The 19,158-nt window shown below is 36.8% G+C and overlaps 1 protein-coding gene across 5 annotated transcripts; it reads right to left on the reverse strand.

Moving 5' to 3' along the window:
* Positions 1–3,093: 3,093 nt before the first annotated feature.
* unkl (unk like zinc finger) lies at positions 3,094–18,554 on the reverse strand. Of its 5 annotated transcripts, none has more exons than XM_074656043.1 (16): positions 18,396–18,554; positions 17,543–17,752; positions 13,392–13,568; positions 12,164–12,297; positions 11,913–12,048; positions 11,709–11,826; positions 11,312–11,396; positions 10,651–10,808; positions 10,093–10,281; positions 9,160–9,210; positions 8,871–9,048; positions 8,687–8,776; positions 8,327–8,563; positions 6,943–7,130; positions 6,110–6,367; positions 3,094–5,931 (listed from the first exon to the last, which is right to left on the reverse strand). In XM_074656043.1, exons 1-16 carry the CDS (start codon positions 18,458–18,460, stop codon positions 5,776–5,778), a joined length of 2,430 nt encoding a protein of 809 aa, XP_074512144.1. In that variant the 5' UTR covers positions 18,461–18,554; the 3' UTR covers positions 3,094–5,775. The 5 variants fall into 5 exon arrangements, with proteins under 5 accessions (XP_074512144.1, XP_074512143.1, XP_074512147.1 ...); XM_074656042.1 differs by having other exon boundaries at positions 10,642–10,808; XM_074656046.1 differs by lacking the exon at positions 10,093–10,281.
* Positions 18,555–19,158: the final 604 nt, after the last annotated feature.

A 19,158-nucleotide genomic window follows, 5' to 3' on the forward strand; every position in this document is an offset into this window, starting at 1 on the left:
ATAACTGTAGTGTAACAATTTAACAAGTGTTAACAAACTAGTAATGCACTACAGAACATATGCTGTACACAATCCTCAATGTAGAAAAAAGAAAAGATCTAGTATTCTAAGACTTGCACCTATTTTCTGTGTTCACAACACAAAAAAATATCAATATACCAACAAAATAATTTCTACGATTATCAGTAGAGAATTTCCTACATATCCAAACAGCTCGTCACAAAATAAGGGACATATTGTTTAATCTATAAATAATGTCTAAACCCACTGACTAAATAAATCCATGAAATGCAGTTTCCTCAGATTTAACACATTAAACACTGTATCACCCTGAGAAAAATACATTTCTTTCCTTATATTTCCTCATTATGCTGACAAATAGAAACTTGAAAACTTGCATTTGTTTTAGTTCTAATAAATTTTATTGAATAGCGGTTCACAACTAGATGCTACATCATAATGAATTAACTGCGCTCCATAATATCCAGTGACCTATTCATTGAATATCTAATTTCGAACAATACATTCATTATCTCAGGGCTTCAATGTTAAAATAACATTTCTACTGAAATGTTCTAAAGTATGTGGAACAGCTGGTTCCAGATTATTTACTTTTGACAACACATTGTTGTGCTAGTATTTTACTTAATTTGAACAGCTCCATACACCATACTCATATACATGTACAAGATTGCATAAATCTTCAGGCTCCATTTTTCATAATATTAAAAAACAAAAAGACAACACAACAACTAACAATAATGCAAAATAGAGTAAACTATTCCAATGCAGAGCATAATGATACATCTATTACAGTTCATTTACAAGAGTCTTCCTATTTGGTGCTTTTCCTTACAAACAATTGAGTTTTTGGTGCCAAATGACTAATTTTGAGATCAAAATTGTGTATTCAATGGTTAAGTATTGCTGTGTTTTGTTTTAATGGTATGGCAAATACAGACTGAGATAAACGATTACCAGTCAGTTAGAACCTTCGCTTCCTCCCGTTGAAGCGTTAAATCAGCCTTTTTCCTTTCAGCTCAAGTGGCCTGAATCCAGAGGATCATTTAGCCATCACATTGTGGTCCACAAAAAGATTGTAAGGCACTGGAATTTTGATTCTAATTATTATATTTTGTCATCTGACTGAGAGCAAACACAGTCTCAGAGACATATTCTCTTGTTACCAATCAACATTATGTAAATTATTAAAGGCACAGATGTACTTGAAAGTGTAATTGGTCCGTTAGAGATAACTTCAACAAATCTAAAGAAATGGAAGCTGTGCTTATCAAGTGAAGGTTTCATTTCTTTTCTAGAAAACTTGAATTGGGGCGAGTAGACCACTAGAGAGACCAACAACAAATTATCATAACGACAACTCGGTTTTAATTATGTCTGTATCTGCCATTAACGTTTGTCACAATCATCATCTGTCCCCTGTCATTTTAAAACAAAAATGAATTTGGACCACGGCTTTAAGAACTAGTAAACAAAGAGTCAGATAGAAAGAAAGAAAGAAAGAAAGCACCGTACAGTCACCGCAGGCCTACCAACCATAACAGCATATAATGCATAACCACCAATTTCCAAAGTGATTGAGATTATGTAGTTAAGCAAAATCAACAAAGAAAAGTTTATATGGCCACTTCAGAAGCACAAATGTCTTTGACATTCCTTCACTGTAGACAACAATTAAACTGACACTGAATCCTCACTGTAAGGTCGGCATGTGCTCGCCAGTATTGCACAAACCTGCCATAAACGTCAATGTATACTTAACACTAAATCAAATATACAAATACACATTTTTGTAAGGATCTGACCCATGCATTTTTGATCATTTCTGCATCAACTCACTAACTTTAGATAGAAAAAAGATGCCATTAATTACTGTTAATGAACATTATCTATTTAAGGTACTAGGTGATTACTTTTTTTTTTTTTTTTAAATCAATTTACTTACTGAAATAAAAGTGAATGATGAAATGTAGTACAAAAGAAATAACAACAGTTCAGGTCTTTGGTAAAACTGCAAAAAATGGGCTCAAGTCCATTAATGTTGTAAGCAAAAAGCCATTGGCATAGTCCTGTCGTTTACTCACTACGAGGATATATGTCCTACTCAATGAAATATTAAAGCAAAAATCCATCCAAAAGCTCACAATGCTGTCTCAGTTTTCATCTGGATGGCCTTGGTGCTCCGACTGCTCTTTATAACTTTGGGCCAGACCCGGCGCTGTTCACAACTACAGGCTGATCTGTAACCTCAGAAATGATTTGAATTCTGTTCAAGGTTAGAATACATATTTGGACAGCTACTAGAACACCACTTTGGTTGATTTTTAGATTTCCACACTGGACATCATCAATTTAGTTGGCTTCACAGGCAAAACAAAATAGACCAAACCAGACCCTGTGAAATTAGCTGTACCGCACACCGCTGCCTTACCCATCGTATGGGGGGAAAGAAATCCAACAAAAATACATTTACCTTCAATCAATTTTTAAAAAAAAGGGACAATCTACAGCGGCACACGTCTGTGACATCATTCTTAGCGATATACAAAAGTACTGAAACTTTGACTCAAACGGATTTACAAATCAATAATTCAAATAAGATTTAGTCAACTTAGATGCAGATTGTTTCATAGTTTCTGAAATCTGAGCTGTGGATGCACAACAACATTCAAACATCTAAATGTATAACAAGAAACTACATTAATACCTTTTTCCAGTAGCAGCGAAGCTTGCAGAAGTGATTAAGCCTTTACTACACTTAAAAGAAGTCAATACAAATATTCTGGCAGTGTGACACAGTGCAAACTTTTTTTTTTCTATTTTTGTTGTTGTTGTTGTAGCTGGTTAATATATCGCATAACATGCAATACCAGAAGTGTTTAGCCTGCCTTTTATGCTGTAATATAATGAGATCATGAAAACGCTCAAATACCTTTCTTGATTATTTTCCTCTGAGTTGCTTAATTGTCATTTATGTGAATGTAAACAATGCATTTCCCATATTTAGAAGTAGCAAAAAAGTGTACCTGGAGATACATGATTTTCTATTGAATTTAACGCAAGAATAAAAAGTTTTTGTTTTTTTTAAACACAGTAGAAGGTCATTTCAATTAGAAGAAACCTATAAGCACTATCCAACTTACAAGTTAACTATGGAATTCTTCATTCACTGCAGAATTATTACAACAAAAAACAAAATTAAAGTCACTGAACTGTTTCAAAAGCATTTTTATATTGTTGCTATACAAATTCATCTGTCCTGTTTGCATACTCCCAAACGTTGAATTGAAAAACCTAATTTCAAAGACTGAAGCTGCACCAAAAGAGCACCACGACCAAGGAATGAGTGGGTGGGTAAGTTTCTAAGGTTGAAGTCAGGACACAGGCACTGACAATGTTTGTTTTTCAATTATCTTCCGCGGAAATACTTAATGGGATTGGGCCAAATGCACTGGCATATATTTATATATACACATACTCTAGTCATACACATGTCAATGCTTCTGCAAAGTTAAAACAAGACACGTTATGCAGAAACCTGTGCACAAGCTTCAACTACTTGTGTTTTGCTCTGACAATTCTACACATAACCCTTTTGAACTAAGGCAAGGCACTTTAGAGTTAGAGGCCGATATGTTCTAGACAAGGTCGAGAGACTAGATTCCTACAAAAATCACCATCTCAGGCTTTTAGCAAATACAATACATGTTTCTCTAATAGGCTAGACTATAGAAATCTCTACAAAACAAACAAAACTAACTGATTGAATAACAGCCTTAACATGTAGCATGTGCCTTACTGATATTACAGCTGCTGGTTATGCCTAAAATGCATTTTAAATTTGCACTTATTTGATTGAAATTTTATAAATCTAACTATGAAAGTAGAAACTATTAAGTACTTTTCTATGAAATCTTAATAATATGTAGAACCATGCCATGATTTAACAATAGGAAACATGAAATATCCAAATTATGTTTCACAGTACACACAAGAAACTTCAGACATTAGCTTATATATAAAAAAAAAATTATAAATCTAAAAAAAAAAAAGACACAAAAGAATACCTACAAAGCAGCTTAAAGCAAAACAAATTCTATATACCCTTTAATAAAGTCCCAGGTCAACAAAGTGCTTTAATAAGAAATCAAACTTCTTCAGAGAGTTTGTCAAAATAATGATGCTTGACTGGTTTGCATTAAAATGTTAAAGAAAATTGACTTAAAGAGGAACACAAAATGTGTCATGTGTTTTGTTGTTTCATTGGTTAGTCTGATTTACTGCGTCTGCTTCAGCACTAATACCTCAGTGGATGTGAAACATTTTACAAATCTGCATATTCAGTCTCTATTGTTGGACAGCACTTTGGTCAATGGTTGAATGCAAGTGTGTATTAATTCTTCAGAGCGTGGAGCTTCTAAACATTCAAGCCCTTTCTGGTTCAGTGATGTTAATCAGCGACCCATTTCTACACTCCACGCTCTGTAAATGGTACGAGAGCACACACTCTTTTATTACTGGGATTTCAGACAAATGAGGTCAAAACAAAAATATGATTTCCTAATTAAGTATCAGTCACATTCAGGTTCTTGGATGTTTGGTTTCTTGATTTGCTTCCAAAAGTTCTATTGTCTTGTATTCCTCTTTAACTACAGAAAAATCAGCTTTGAGTTTTGCCCATTTTATGTTTCAACATCACCGGACTGAATGAGTGAACTTGCCTGGCAGTACGTTTCGAACATTTACACAGTGATTTCTTAGCTTTTGAATGCCTATGGCACCAGCTATTGTGGTAAAATATATTTCTGTATTATTGTGTGAGATTAAGGACATTTTCCAATTCCCCTATGAAGGTCAGTGGGCTACAGGACAACTCCCCTTGATATTATTACAAAGGATACTTTATTTATCACACTTTTCCCACCATCAGAATGACTGAAAAATTACCTAAAGATTTACAGTATGAGAAAGTGAGTTATTTTAAAACTACAATTTTTCAGATAAGACATAATATTAAAGTTACAGTGAGCAAGTTTTCTTTCTTCAAATACAAGAATGTGAGCGATATAACAAATTTACTAAAACCTTTTGATGTAACACATTTCCACAATATTTTCTGAAACGTTAGGGTTGAAATGCTTACAAATTTGCCCTGGGTGGACTTTTAGTGCATTAAGTAAAGTGATCAGAGATTTATCCACAATTATTCCCAAGTGCAGTGAAGTAATTCCAATCCAAAAACAGCCAAACATGAGGGCAGAAATACAAACTCACACCCATTAATGTCTTTGTGTTTACAGCTTAGAACCAAAGTCTACTGGTCTTGTTTGCATTTTTTTTTTTAAATCTGTAATTTTGTATTTACTATAAGAGCAAGGTTGGCAATGCATATTAGCCAAAGTGTATTAATGACAAAGTGTAAAAAAAATGTATATATCTGGACACAAGATTTATGTCCATGATTTGAGAAAGGGCATCACAGTGTAATTTAATATTCTAATTTGAGTGCGTGGCTTTTCATAGGGAAAGCTATCTGGTTGAACAAAGTGATGAGCACATAAAATGAGCAAAAACTAGAATGATTGAATGCACAGTCTGATTCATAATACCATTTGTTTTGTCAGTCAAACATCATTGTATTCTAAATTAATTTAATCACTGTATGAAACAGACATTGCTATTTAGAAAATGTAATATCTATTAGTAGTTTTTCAAAGGGCTAATTCTTTAAATAGTACCTCGAGTAATTGTACATCACCACTTCAATATTTTTGTTCTACAGTAGGGACATTCTGTTTTACTAGGTGCACAGTTCTCACACAGTACATAATGTTGGCAAGGCTGCAGAACAATGCAACGATCATGCTTTTGGCAAACTATACATTTCTTTGACTGAAGCTGATATATTACCTGTTGGGAAAGAAAAGAATGAATATCAGCTGCAACTTAGGAAAATACAGTTCATGCAGACTTTTTCAAAATAAGCATGCTTGATGACAAAACGTCGATCTGAATGATAAGCCTGAAAAACCGGTTTAAAAACTAGATGCTACAAACGAAATTCTGTGTGTGATCTAGTCTGTCTTACCCCGTCTATAAGGTCTAGGTCATTACGCAGCTGACTCTGGATGGAGTGAAGCTTTGACAAGGGGAGCTCGTCCAGCTCTCCATAGCTACGTAGAAGAGGTGCTCCAGGGGTGCGACAAAGCACATCAAAGTCCCCTTGGAGCTCTTTCAGCTTGCGCTCGGTTTCCTCCCATTTCTGTTCTGCCAGCTGCCGATCCGCCTCGGCCGTTTTTGCTTGTTCCTTTGCTCCGTGAGCGCCTTTCTGGCAGGCTTCACAGGCCTGGAACAAAGTTGAGTTTTGTGATTAAAAAAAACGTGCCAACATTTATACACATTAGGTCACGTACCCCCATTTGATAAGATTTTGCTTCAGGGAACTCTGTCTGACAAGATTTTGGTAATAAACGTAAACGTGATAATAATGCGTTAACGCAAATTCGTTTTAACAACACTAATTTCTTTAGCGCATTAATGCAACTGCGATTTTTAGGTTGTAGCGGGCTCAGTTTTAAAGCTAGAGTGAGGATGGCATTATATGAAACCTAAGGAATCCATTGGTACCAACCATGTCATAATAGCTTGTTGCGAAGGAGGCTAAATAACGCTCCAAACTTGCATTCAATTTTGGCGAGGAAAAACTGTCATGGCCATTTTCAAAGGGGTCTCTTGACCTCTGACCTCAAGAGATGTGAATGACAATGGGTTCTATGGGTACCCACGAGTCTCCCTTTTACAGACATGCCCACTTTATGATAATCACATGCAGTTTGGGGCAAGTCATAGTCAAGTCAGCACTTGTTGAGAACCACAGCGCTAAGACACGTATTGCAACGAAAGTTAATTTACAACACTGACCTGTTTGACCTGATGCCAGGCCTCCTCCCATTGTTTGATCTTCCTCTTGGCCTCGTCCAGATCTCTAAAAAGGCGGGCCAGATCAGCACTGCTGGTTGCAGAGGCTAGGCTGCTGAAAACTGGAGATGGACTCGGTGAAAAGCTGCCACTTACAAAGTCCCAAATGCTGCTAGCCCCTCCATTCAAGCCTAGATGAGGGATGTGTTCAAATCACAAGACCAAGCATAAAAGTGAACAGTTAGTTGTGGAGAGAAAGTTTCAATTCATTCAGAGCGGTCTGATGATTCAAACAATTTTAAATCAATCCTAAATTGATGTTTTATAAAGTAGTGATATAGCTTTGAGAAACTGAGAAATTGCCTCTTTCTAGCTGCTTCATTGTGAAAAATATTGGGCTCATGCAAGAACATTTTCGTATTCTTGCCTTAACTTTCTCTTCGTTTTTTTGTACCGTGGGCTCGTACGAGTGTGCCATGTCAGATTCAGCAAATGCTCCTAACTTCAGAGTAAATTAGCATAATTAACGCCCTTATGCTACCATATAAGCCCCATTCATCCGTCTCTGCCAATATATCAGCACGCTGTCTATAGACACGCTCTACTCCAAGGGCCTGACACGCATCAAAAAGACGTCAGTCAGCCGTGACACGCCTGGTTACACTCCTCATATTGTTATATACAGAGAGAAATCAACCTTCAATTAGGGTGTAATTTAAGTTGTTTTGCTGAGTGAAATGTTCATATTGATATTGTAGTGTTATACGATAGCATCAATGGCCAATTTAACTTAATGATGACATCGTTAGGCTATATGAATACATTTAGTATTAAATTATGATTCAAATTGCAGAGTCAAACAGGATAACGTCAACATAATTAAACTCAAAATTGCTTCAAAGTAATGAAATATACAATCCATTAGTGAAAAACTTAGGTTTGGATATCAGCAGACTAACTGCACATGACTCCTACGACAGGGCTGGACCACTCCTAAATTGTGTTCGTACCCGAGAGAAAATTCAAAATACGAGAAAATTGGTGAATGCGACAAGTTCTCCTAAATCACTCGTACAGGCCACTTAAGATCAAATCTGTTTGTACGAGTGGTTCTTGCATGAGGCCCATTGTTTCTTACACAATCAAACTAATAGCCATTAATCTCATTTTAACTTCTGCCTATGGAACTAGATCAAATATCTAAGTAACGCTGAAAGAAGTGCTCCATATACTTAAGTCTGCTTAATAAGAATAAAACAGTAGTGGTGTAGCAAATCTAAAAGAATCTTAAGCTATTTTCATTTACATACAAGACTACATACAAGGATTCAAATCTGACGTCTCTCCAGCTCACTTGGAGCTCACTTGTCTGATGTTATCAGCTTACCCAAAGAATTCTGGGAAGAGGAGGTGGGTGTTCCCAGGAGGCCGTGCTCATGCTTGGCTAACATGTTTGAAGGTTGATTTTGCTGCGATACCGTCCCAGACAGCAGGGACTGCGACAGAGACTGAGAGAGGGAGCTCAGCGGCGAGGTGGAGAGCGATGACGAGGAATTAAAAGAGGACGATCGTGCCAGGGAGCCAGGAATGTTAACTGGAGCAGATCCACCTAGCACCCTTTGACCTGTGGGGACAAAGTAAATACTGTTGTTGCTTTTTAAAAATAATTAATGAGCAAATTATGATGAGACAAAGTGTGATTGACCGCTCAAACAACTGAAAGCACTTTAACAAACGTTGTCCTTACTTGCCAATCCTACACTGTTTTCTTGCTCCTCTAAGTCCTTCTCAAGAGATGCAACATTAATGTCACTGAAGTTGAGGTCCAGAGCGGATCCTGAGGGAAAACAAAATACATCTAGCTGACATTTAACTACAAAATACAGAGTGGCACTAGTCAGCTCAATCTGTTTAGAGTTGACTTTACATACCTATGACAGACTCCACTGTGTTGCTCCCTGGATAGAAAGGGGTGGCTTTTGCATTCATTGTTGATAAGGTGGTGGGTGAAGAACTATCTGAGCCAATACTGGAGGCCAAGCTGGATGTTATACTGGAGGTAAAGCTTGATGCCAAAGGGTTCACCGCAGAGAATACAGTATGTTGTGTCTAAAAGGAAAGCACAGAAGGCATTTGTTTAATTCCCAATTAAATAAATACATTATATAGTATGTAATATCATCAAGCTATCACCACAAAGTAACCCATTTAAACACAAACCTGCTTTTCTTGGTCCATCAATTTCTGATCCATGTGCCCCTTGTTTTTAATCTAAAAGTGATCAAATAACACAGAAAAAGGACATTTCAGTGACAAAACTCGAAATTTTACATCCAGACAGCTAACATCAACTAAAGGCATGTTTGCACTGCAATTAGCCACAGGCTAACACACATTTTGCCCTTAACCACTATTCACTTTCCCCAATGGAGCTAACTGTGACTTGATGACATGCTCGGAGCAGCGTTAAATACGGCTGATTTCCAGTAATTCTTGTTATTGTCATTATTTCTGTGGTAGCTTGTCCACTGAATTACATTTGATTGGAGTCAGAGGTGTGTAAACTGAACAACTCTGTCTGCCACTTGTAGCTCTAGCAATGATTCAAACATATTGCCTTTGATTACAGTGCGTCCCCAATGATAGAAACAGACACATTTTACTGTGAGTGGGCGACATTCTGCTGTAATTACAACATCAGAAAACAGTGAAATCAACCTAAGGGGAATTCTTAGTGTAGAGTTACAAACACTCCTGGCTGTGTATGCGGTTTGAAAATATTTTTAGGCAGTCTGATTGCATAATTGAGCTACTCAGAATGCACACACAATGCATCATTGATTATGAATAGCACACAGAAAGGCTCAACAATGAGAGGTTTGTTGTCAAATCACCCAGGTATAAAAATACTCTCATCAAGTGATAAGATGCTATTGAGTTAAGAACACACAACACATGAAATGATCTAAAAACAAAGCAATTCATGGGAAAATGTCTCAAAGTGATCAAATTAAAATGACATGAATGAATGAGAAATAAATAAAACAGCAATTGAAAATGAATGACAGTGATACATTCGGTGTAAAGCGCTACGTTTATGTGTCTATGTGTTGTATGTATTCTTCCTAAAGCTGAAGAGAGCAGTCTGTATACCTGATCCTCACGTTCAAAGCCCGGAGCTCTAGGATAGTTAGACGTCAGAGATGAGACACTGGATGTGGTGGACTCTGAACATAAACTACTGTTAGTTAAGGATTTGGGCCTGCTGATGGACCCCACTGGGGATAACAAACTGTCGCTTCCTGAGCATGGAGTTACAGTCGAGCTATTAGAACATGAAACCTGAGAAAGAGAAGTGAACATGATCTTAATAAAATGATGAGCAAAAAATGAATAACATAAATAAAACCATTATTCTGAATGGACTATGAAGGTTTGAGAATGTAACAATAAATGAAGACTAGCTCTGTTTACGCTTTCAGTGACAATGTAGTAATGGAATGTAAACTAAATAATAATGACAAATCAATGTATAAAAAACAAGCTAACAGAAAAGTGAGAGCATGGTAAACATCATGTCAACAAGTAAATGGCTGAACTGTGATTTAGGTATTTGTCTGCTATTGAAATCTAACACCTTGGACGAGTTGATTCTGATAAATGTCCCATTGAAGGACTGACATAGCAACAGAGAAAACATACACTTCCTACTTGTCCGTTGCTACTGGTTGCGCTGGTGGTGGAGTTGCCTCCACTGTTCCACTCACTGACTGGACACTCTGAATACTGCTGGGAGCCCAGCTGGGACTGGGAACTTGACTGTATCACTGTTAGCAATGAGCTCATGGTCTCTTCTGTAGAGGGAATTCCTGAAAGGGTTAAAATAAATATTAAATCTTCATATAGAGTGTAAAATACCAAGCTGCCAACAGCCAACATCCAGGAACATTGCTTGAGGCTATGTTTGAAACAATCAGAGAATTAATAGTGCATATTTAAAAATTTGGAAGAACCAAGAAAATGTCCCCACAAGTATGTATATAAAATCTAAAAAATATTAAAGGTGCCAAGTTAAAAATTCAGAGCATAAAAAATAGGGCTCTTGGGAACGCTTGTGCGTTGCGATGGTGTTGCTCCCACGTTTGAGCACGCCTGCTGCGTGTCTACATTGACAATAAATGGATTTGAGCGTGCAAAAGACGCAGCATGTGTACGGCCCCTTAGCGCTGTTAGCACAGTTAGCTGTGAGCACCGGCTCAGCCGTCGCCATGTAGAGAGCCTCAATCTTAGATGTGCTCTGAATTTGAAATTTAACACCTTTAAATTTCATAGATTTGTAATTCTCCAACAGAGTAGTGAAACTTTCACTTACTTTCTACATGTGCGAATGCACAAAACGGTCCTCTGGGACAGTATCCAGTTTGTCGCATATCATTGCATTTGGTAGATTTGTAGATCTTAGAGAAAGAAAAACAAATCACAAGCCAATGAGGTATAAATGTTTAAGATGTCTTCCCTGAGAAAAAATAGTCAGCCACAATGTGAAGCTACAATGATATTAACAAAACAATAAAACCTCATAAATACAATATCTTGAACTTGCAGAAGTTAAAAACTGATTTCTCCCACTACACATTATCTCTATTATGGCTGTTTTGGTAACTAGTCAGTTTTTGGGCTTGGGTATTATAATTGTAATTTATTATAGTGAAGATTAAAGCTATGATCTATCCACGCGTTAATTTTCAGAAAAAACAAAATGAACTCACCTCTGGGTGAAACTGCTGTTCAGTGCGAGAGTGACAATACTGGCAACTGTCTCCACTGTCACACTTTGAGGGTTCGCCCCATTCATCCCCATGTTTCACATTAGGGCAAGGAGTTGACCTGCATTCATAGAGTCAGAATCTTTAGCCCATTACAATTACACAACTTAATACCATTTATTAATCTAACTTACAGTCATATCTTACCGATATTTGAACTTTCTAGGATTTCGTCTTCGATCTCTACTGTTGTGGTAGTGGGGGCACGCATAGCCCTGTCTGCATAGTCTGGGGGGCTTAGTACACTGATCTGTTTTATAGTTGGCTAAAACAAAGTTGGTATCTGCAAAAATAGCACAAAGCATAAATGTAATTTTCCATTTTATTTTGCAGGAAACTAAGAAGTGTGTTATTTGATATTGCATGAGCCTATTATCACCAGAGTGGAGCTTCCTCACCTTGCCACCGGGGGTCTTCTGTCAAAGTTTTCTCGATCATAGCTTGGCTGGCTAATACACCGGGCTGCAGATCAGGAATACCTTCCCCAGATCCCAACTGTCCATTTTGAAGGGCCTCTTGTGCTTGAATCTCTCTGTGCACATAAATTCAATGTTATTTTCATCCTCAATTCCTCAAAAAGTGAAAAACAAAATATATATACAGTATATCATGGTTGAACACCTTTGCTTGCTTATTATCTAAAACAGTTAAAAATAGTTAGAGCAACGATTAATTGATTAGTCGTCAACTAATCAATTAATCGCCAACTATTTTGATAATCGATTTATCGGTTTGAGTAATTAAAAAAAAGAATAATTAAAAATTTAAAAATGTTAGCTTCTTTAAAGGTCTAATTGATAATATGTTTATGTAGATGAATATTTTTTTTAATTAATACATCCACAGAGTCTTTAGAAAGGTGCCGAATAAAAATATGTCTTTTCCTGAAAAGAATTATTAAGATTGCGACTTAAACATTTAAAAAATTTTGGAGGGTCCAAATTGAATGTTTTGTTTATCTCTGTAGAAGATATCTGATGTTTGGTTCCCACTTCTAACAAGGCTTGTGAGCCAATAGTAAAACGACGCTGGTATCACGTGGCATCTCTGGGTCGTCAGTTAGTGTGGTGAAAGCAATGGAACGGGGAGGGAGAATACGACATCTAGTGGCTGAATGTTATCAATATTATCAATAGCACCTTTAAATGTGAATATTTTTACCAAAAACTTTATGGGATTACATTTGATGGCCTGACAATTAACCCGCATTTGGCAGGTGCTAATTTCAGACCCTGAGCATGATAATATAATTAATTCATAAAATGCATCTTGAAATATCAAAATACCAAGAAAGATAATGTAATAATTATACAGATGTTTATCAATTTAACTCCTGAACTGTCTTTACAGTTAACATTTTGCTTACGAAACCCTTTGTTTTAAGTCTCAGCTAACCTCACTCAGACTCTTTCAGCAGCACAGAGCTCAATAAAACATGTTTATCAGGTGTTCTTTTAGAAATTCATTGAGCCGAGCCCAAGTTACAATCCATTAAACCCTTTCAATGCAGGTATTCTGTTTACATTACGTCTAAATTGGCTGATTTGTCTGTTCCATTGTGAGGCTTGTGAGTGAAAAGTTTGGCAGGGAAAAGAAAGAGAGGCCACTATTTGCTTTGTATGTCACCTGATATCATAGACTGGAGGTCGGAGATCATGTGGCCCGTGAGCAAAAGCACAGTGGAGGCCATTCTTCACACAATGCCCTCGAGCGTCTGTCTCATGGATACAAGTGCCAGTCTTGTAATAGCGTAGATGGTACTTGCGCTCTGTGTCACCAGTGGTTCGGTGTAAATAAGGACAGCTAAGGAAGCAAAGGATAAAACATTGAAATATTAGCAGTTGATCTAAATAAAAATTATTTGGCTTGACATTAAACTAATGCTGAAAAAGTGCAGCCAAAACATCAAGTATGTCCAAAATAAACACAATCCTCCTTCAAGTTCAAGATATAATTGCAGAGTGCAACTCTAAAATGCCTGTGCTGTTTCATATGACAACATAATAGCCAAGCACTGCGCTGACATCTGGTCCAAACAAAAAAGCATTATAAACTGTTGTAAAAGGAGTAAATTCTTACAGTAGCACACAGTTTTAATCAGGAATAATATTCTACTGTGAGTGCAGGGCTGACACACCAGCAATGCCTCGAGAAATGTATGGCCAATAAGCCTCTTGAATAAACCAAATTTTCCTTTCTTGAGTAGCCACAGTTGCTATGGCAACACATAAGGTCATACAAAAATAGCTGCCATTGGCAGAGGAGGAATTGTAAGAATCTCACTCGTTCATTTTCCATTAGTTCAATAATCTTATTTCTTTTTTTTGTATTTCTATGTGGGGCTCAATTAGATGCCGTGCCATTTTTAATTCCCAGTCACACAGAGAGGCTGCCGCCACTTTTCAAAATTATGTAGTTTCTGTGCGACCTGACAGTTTAGTCAATAGTTATGATAATGCTTAAGCCTGTCGCAAAATGTTTAGAAACAGTTTTCCTCCTATGAGGATGACAAATGATTCTATGTGCAAAACAATGGAGATTATATGGCAACATATAGAAAAACACAACTCATTTTTATATTATTGTAGGGACACTGGGGAACTTTTTAAAAAATATGAAGCTAGGGACAAACACGTTTATGCCTCAAATTACATGTTCCCATTAGCTTAAAATAATAGCACTAGTGAATATAATGCTGGAGGGTACTCAGAGACAACCTGTCAAGTAGCCTCATCTCAAAGACAAAGAGGTGCCGTCATGTCACATGAAGGGTGAGCTCAATCAGAAATGTTAAATTTGGTGCATACTCTACATGCATGCAACAACACAAAGGGCAATGTTGCATCTGTAAGATGATGCCAACATCTGCAGCAACATCCTTTCAGATAGGGGACGCTAAATGATAAATAGCAACAAGCAATCAAATCTTGTTTCCCTGTATAAATAAATAAATAAATAGCAAAACATGATATTCTTCATATTGCACTCCTCACTTATGTAAAGAAGTTATCTTTAGATCACTATTATCAGTGCTAGAAATGTTTGATTACAAATGCACACTTAGCATTCATATTAAAATAAACGGCTCCTGCAATAAAATAGCTTTTATAACCAGACAGGCATTTTATAACCTCCGTTCAGGCCCAACTGGGCTGATGTGCACATATGGCATTAAACAGAGAGCTTGTTTATCCTACACACTTGTGTTACTGTAGACAAAGCAGGCTGGTAAAATTAATATGTTTTTATCTATAAGAATTTCCCTCAAAATGCTCAAACATAATAAAAACTAGGGATGCAGTGATACCGATTTTGAAGATTTTTTTAACAAGTTGCTGGTTTAGGATTTCGGCTGATACCCAAAGCCCAGGTATTGCTATCATGGCTGGGACTGAAAAGTCGTATCGGTGCGTCCCTAATAAAAACACATGCTTTCAGTCCCCTGCAAACATCACTACAGAACAGTTAGCTACAGAGAACACAATGAAAAAGTGCTTGTTTTGCAAAGTTTGTTTCAGTCACTGTAAAACTCACTATAGGATAGGGCTGTGAATAGGCAAGAATCTGGCAATATGATACGTATCATGACAAAGGGGGAACGATTTAGTATATTGTGATGTGTTGCGATACTGTCAGCAAGGCGATATATTGTGATTTTTTTTATTTGTATTTAATTTTAAGAAAACTGTCATAGTATAAATAACACATCAGAAATGCACCATTTTAGAATAGGCAAAAATAACACATTTATACTGCATGCAAACTGCATGTGATTATCATAAAGTGGGCATGTCTGTAAAGGGGAGACTCGTGAGTACCCATTGAACTCATTTTCATTCACATATCTTGAGGTCAGAGGTCAAGGGACCCCTTTGAAAAGGGCCATGCCAGTTTTTCCTCGCCAAACTTTTGCGTAAGTTTGTAGCGTTATTTAGCCTCCTTCCCGACAAGCTAGTATGAGATGGTTGGTACCAATAGATTCCTTAGGTTTTCTACTCATTTGTAACTATATTTTCTTACACCCCTACTATATGAAGCAATTAAATACTACTTTAACAAATATACCAGAGGTTGAAGGTCCCATATCGTGCTCATTTTCAGGTTCATACTTGTATTTTGTGTGTGTACTCATACTGTCAGCCTGAATATACCTGTATTTACCCTCTGTCTGAAACGCTCCGTTTAAGCTCATTTCAACGGAATTGTAACAGAATTGCGCCGCTAGGCCACAGTTTTGGTCCATGTTTACGTCCTGTCAGCTGATGTCATTCACATACACTGCAACCAGGAAATAAACTGGGACACATTTAGAATGTTTATGTTTAAAACCGTGTGATGATCTATATAAATTGTATATTTGTGACTTCACAAATGGACAGAAATCCTACTGGCTTGTTTCAACCGCACAATTACTGAATACGGGCTGTGTGTAATTTCTCCGTATATTGAACGTTTTGATAGTTTAACAGTATTTATATAGCACTTAAACATACTTTATAAAACACACAGTGCACTTTCATAGACTAAGCTACTGGAGTTACCCTGCACTATACTCATTTTTAAGAGTCTCTTCTGCACTATATTCACTTTTTTAATAGTCTTGTATCACAGCTGTTACCCTGCACTATATTCAGTTTTAACAGTTTTCTTCATCAACTTTATTTTTTTGTACTTTGTACTTTGCACTACTAACTTTTTTACTGCCTTTTTACTAACATGTTTTGCACTATGGAACTGTGATGCTGGAAACTTTAATTTCCCTCGGGATCAATAAAGGTACTATCTATCTATCTATCTATTTCAACAGAATTGCATTGCTAGGCAACAGTTTGGGTCCATGTTTACTTCCTGTTAGCTGATGTTATTTACATACACTGCAACAGGAAATAAACTGGGACGCATTTAGAATGTTTATGTTTAAAACCGTGTGATGATCTATATAAATTGTATATTTGTGACATCACAAATGGACAGAAATCCTACTGAATACGGGCTGTGTGTGTTTCTCCGTATATTGAACGTTTTGATAGTTTACCAGTATTTATATAGCACTTAAACCTGCTTTATAATATAAAGGAAATGAAAATCTTTTTTTTTTTTTTTACAATATGGGACCTTTAAAGGACACATAAACACCTCTCTACCTCTAACAAAATACATTTCTGATCTTCTGCTATGTTATGAACCATCCAGACCTCTCAGGTCATCTGGATCAGGTATGCTTAGTGTCCCCAGAGTCAGAACTAAACATGCAGAAGTTCAGTTTTTATGCACCAAATATTTGGAACAAGCTCCAAGAAACCTGCAGGACCAACTCCAACTCTGAGTTCTTTTAAATCAAAGCTTAAAACTTTCCTGTTCCCTGCTGCCTTTTATTAAACCAGATAATGATCGTATACTGCACTAGAGCTTTTACTCTTGTATGTTATATTCTATTTTAGCTTCTATCCTAGCTTGTTTTTATTTTTTCTAATCTTTAATGTTTTTATAACTGTTTTAATTATGTCTTAATGTTCTTTTTGCAATTTGTCGCAATGTTCTTGAATGTTTATGTAAAGAACTTTGAATTGTCCTGTTGCTGAAATGTGCTCTACAAATAAAGCTGCCCTGCCTTGCCTGATAAAATCTCCTGTGCTTTCACTATTTTGTGGTTTGATTAAAGTTCTGATTTGTTTAATACTAAACCTGCAATCATCCCAAAAATGACAGCAAAATATCAGTCAGCAGCTGCATCATGACACAGACAGGCAATGACTGAAACAAACCGCGGGACTTACTCGTCTCCATCTGGGCAGATGCCTGTGGTCTCGTCGTATTTGGTGCAGTACACGTCGGGGCTGTAGTTAAACGTCCCGTCTCTTCTCCTGATGGGTCTCCTCCTCCGCTGGTTGAGAAAATGCCAATGAAAGCACGTAAAGGGTCTGTGCTGCGTACACTTGTGCTGGAGGAACAACGGGCACTGCTCTGTCCTGAACTCCTTCAAGTATCTGAAACAAGGGAAATAAATATAGTAAATAGTAGATATATATAGTTTTAAAACGACTATTAACTAATAAATAAGTCAAAGGGAGAAAGTTGTGTCGTGTTATTATGCTGCTAGTGGTGGTGGTGTAGTCACTACTATATATTTTGGGTCACTAACGTTAGCTCGCTATTCACAGCGCTGACTACGTCACTTTTTCGACGTAGTGCCAGTTGAAAGTCTTTAAGCGTACGTCAATAAAAGTGCGTACTCAAAATAAGGCCGAGCTATTTACAAGCGAGTTCCTGGCTAATCAGTTAGCAGACGTTGACGGTTTAACGTCCAACGGTTGATTCAAAAACAAATTCAAAAACAACTGTTAACGGCTCCGTAAGCGCGCGGGCTCGTCAGTTAAGTGCTTTAACGGCAGTAACGGCTCGTTGGTGTCGTTGTTTGCTGTGTGACGTTAGTGCAGACAGTCACAAAGCCTGGAAGAGAAAAAGCACCATGTTTTTAACGCACACAACAACCAGGAGTTGAGGAATGCGAGAAAGGTGAAAACGCAGCGTAGGTAGATATCGTGAAAGATATAACGTGTTCTTCTTTCACAGCGAGCGGGAGGTTTAGTTGTTTTGTTTTGTGTTGCAGCAGCAGCTTTTTGTACTCACGTATAGTGGGTAGGTTTCTCGGTTTGAGGAGACGCATTGGCCGCCGTTTTCGAAACCGACGGCATTTTCAGTCAAAACAATGAACTGCGCATGCGCTCGGGATCTGTTGCTCGCTCGCTTGCGTGCATGCACGTCCGCCCACGCACGCCAGCCAGCCAGCGCATGCACTGCAAACAGTGATGATGCAGGGGGGGCGCTGCAAAGATGAGACAGGGGCAGCATATATACCTCAGATCAGAGAGACTTTATGAGTCTTCTGGTTGGTATAGCCGACTCCTTTATCTATATATATACATATTCGGCTGGAATGCACTTTTTTAAGATCTAAATTAAAATATAATAATAATAATAACAATAATAATAATAATATGAAGGAATATTTTTCCCACATTCATAACAATGACTATATATATATACACACATTTATATACATCTTTTACATTTAAATAAAAAATAAAATAATAATATGTAGGAATATTTCCCTCACATTCATAACAATGACTATATATATATATATATATATATATATATATATATATATATATATATATATATATATATATATGTATACTGTATATGAGATTGTTACAGCTGATTCCCTTATCTCTAGTAATACACCTCTGTGAATGTACTGTTTTTTTGTTTTTTTTATATTTGAATAAAAATTAAATAATAATAATAATAAAAGGATGAAGGAATATTTCCCACACATTCATAACAATGACTATATATATATATATATATATGTTTACTGTATATAAGA

The sequence above is a fragment of the Sebastes fasciatus genome, chromosome 13 (assembly GCF_043250625.1).
Source record: "Sebastes fasciatus isolate fSebFas1 chromosome 13, fSebFas1.pri, whole genome shotgun sequence".
In the NCBI taxonomy this organism is placed as follows: domain Eukaryota; kingdom Metazoa; phylum Chordata; class Actinopteri; order Perciformes; family Sebastidae; genus Sebastes; species Sebastes fasciatus.

What these genes read in the sequence shown, in the direction of transcription:
- unkl (XM_074656042.1), bottom strand. Translation starts at nt 18,460, where the DNA reads ATGCCGTCGGTTTCGAAAACGGCGGCCAATGCGTCTCCTCAAACCGAG. An exon ending in TGATGGACCAAGAAAAGCAG is followed by an intron (nt 9,049 to 9,159) that starts GTTTGTGTTTAA and finishes CTTTCCTTTTAG; the next exon opens with ACACAACATACTGTATTCTC. An exon ending in AAACAGTGTAGGATTGGCAA is followed by an intron (nt 8,564 to 8,686) that starts GTAAGGACAACG and finishes TTGTCCCCACAG; the next exon opens with GTCAAAGGGTGCTAGGTGGA.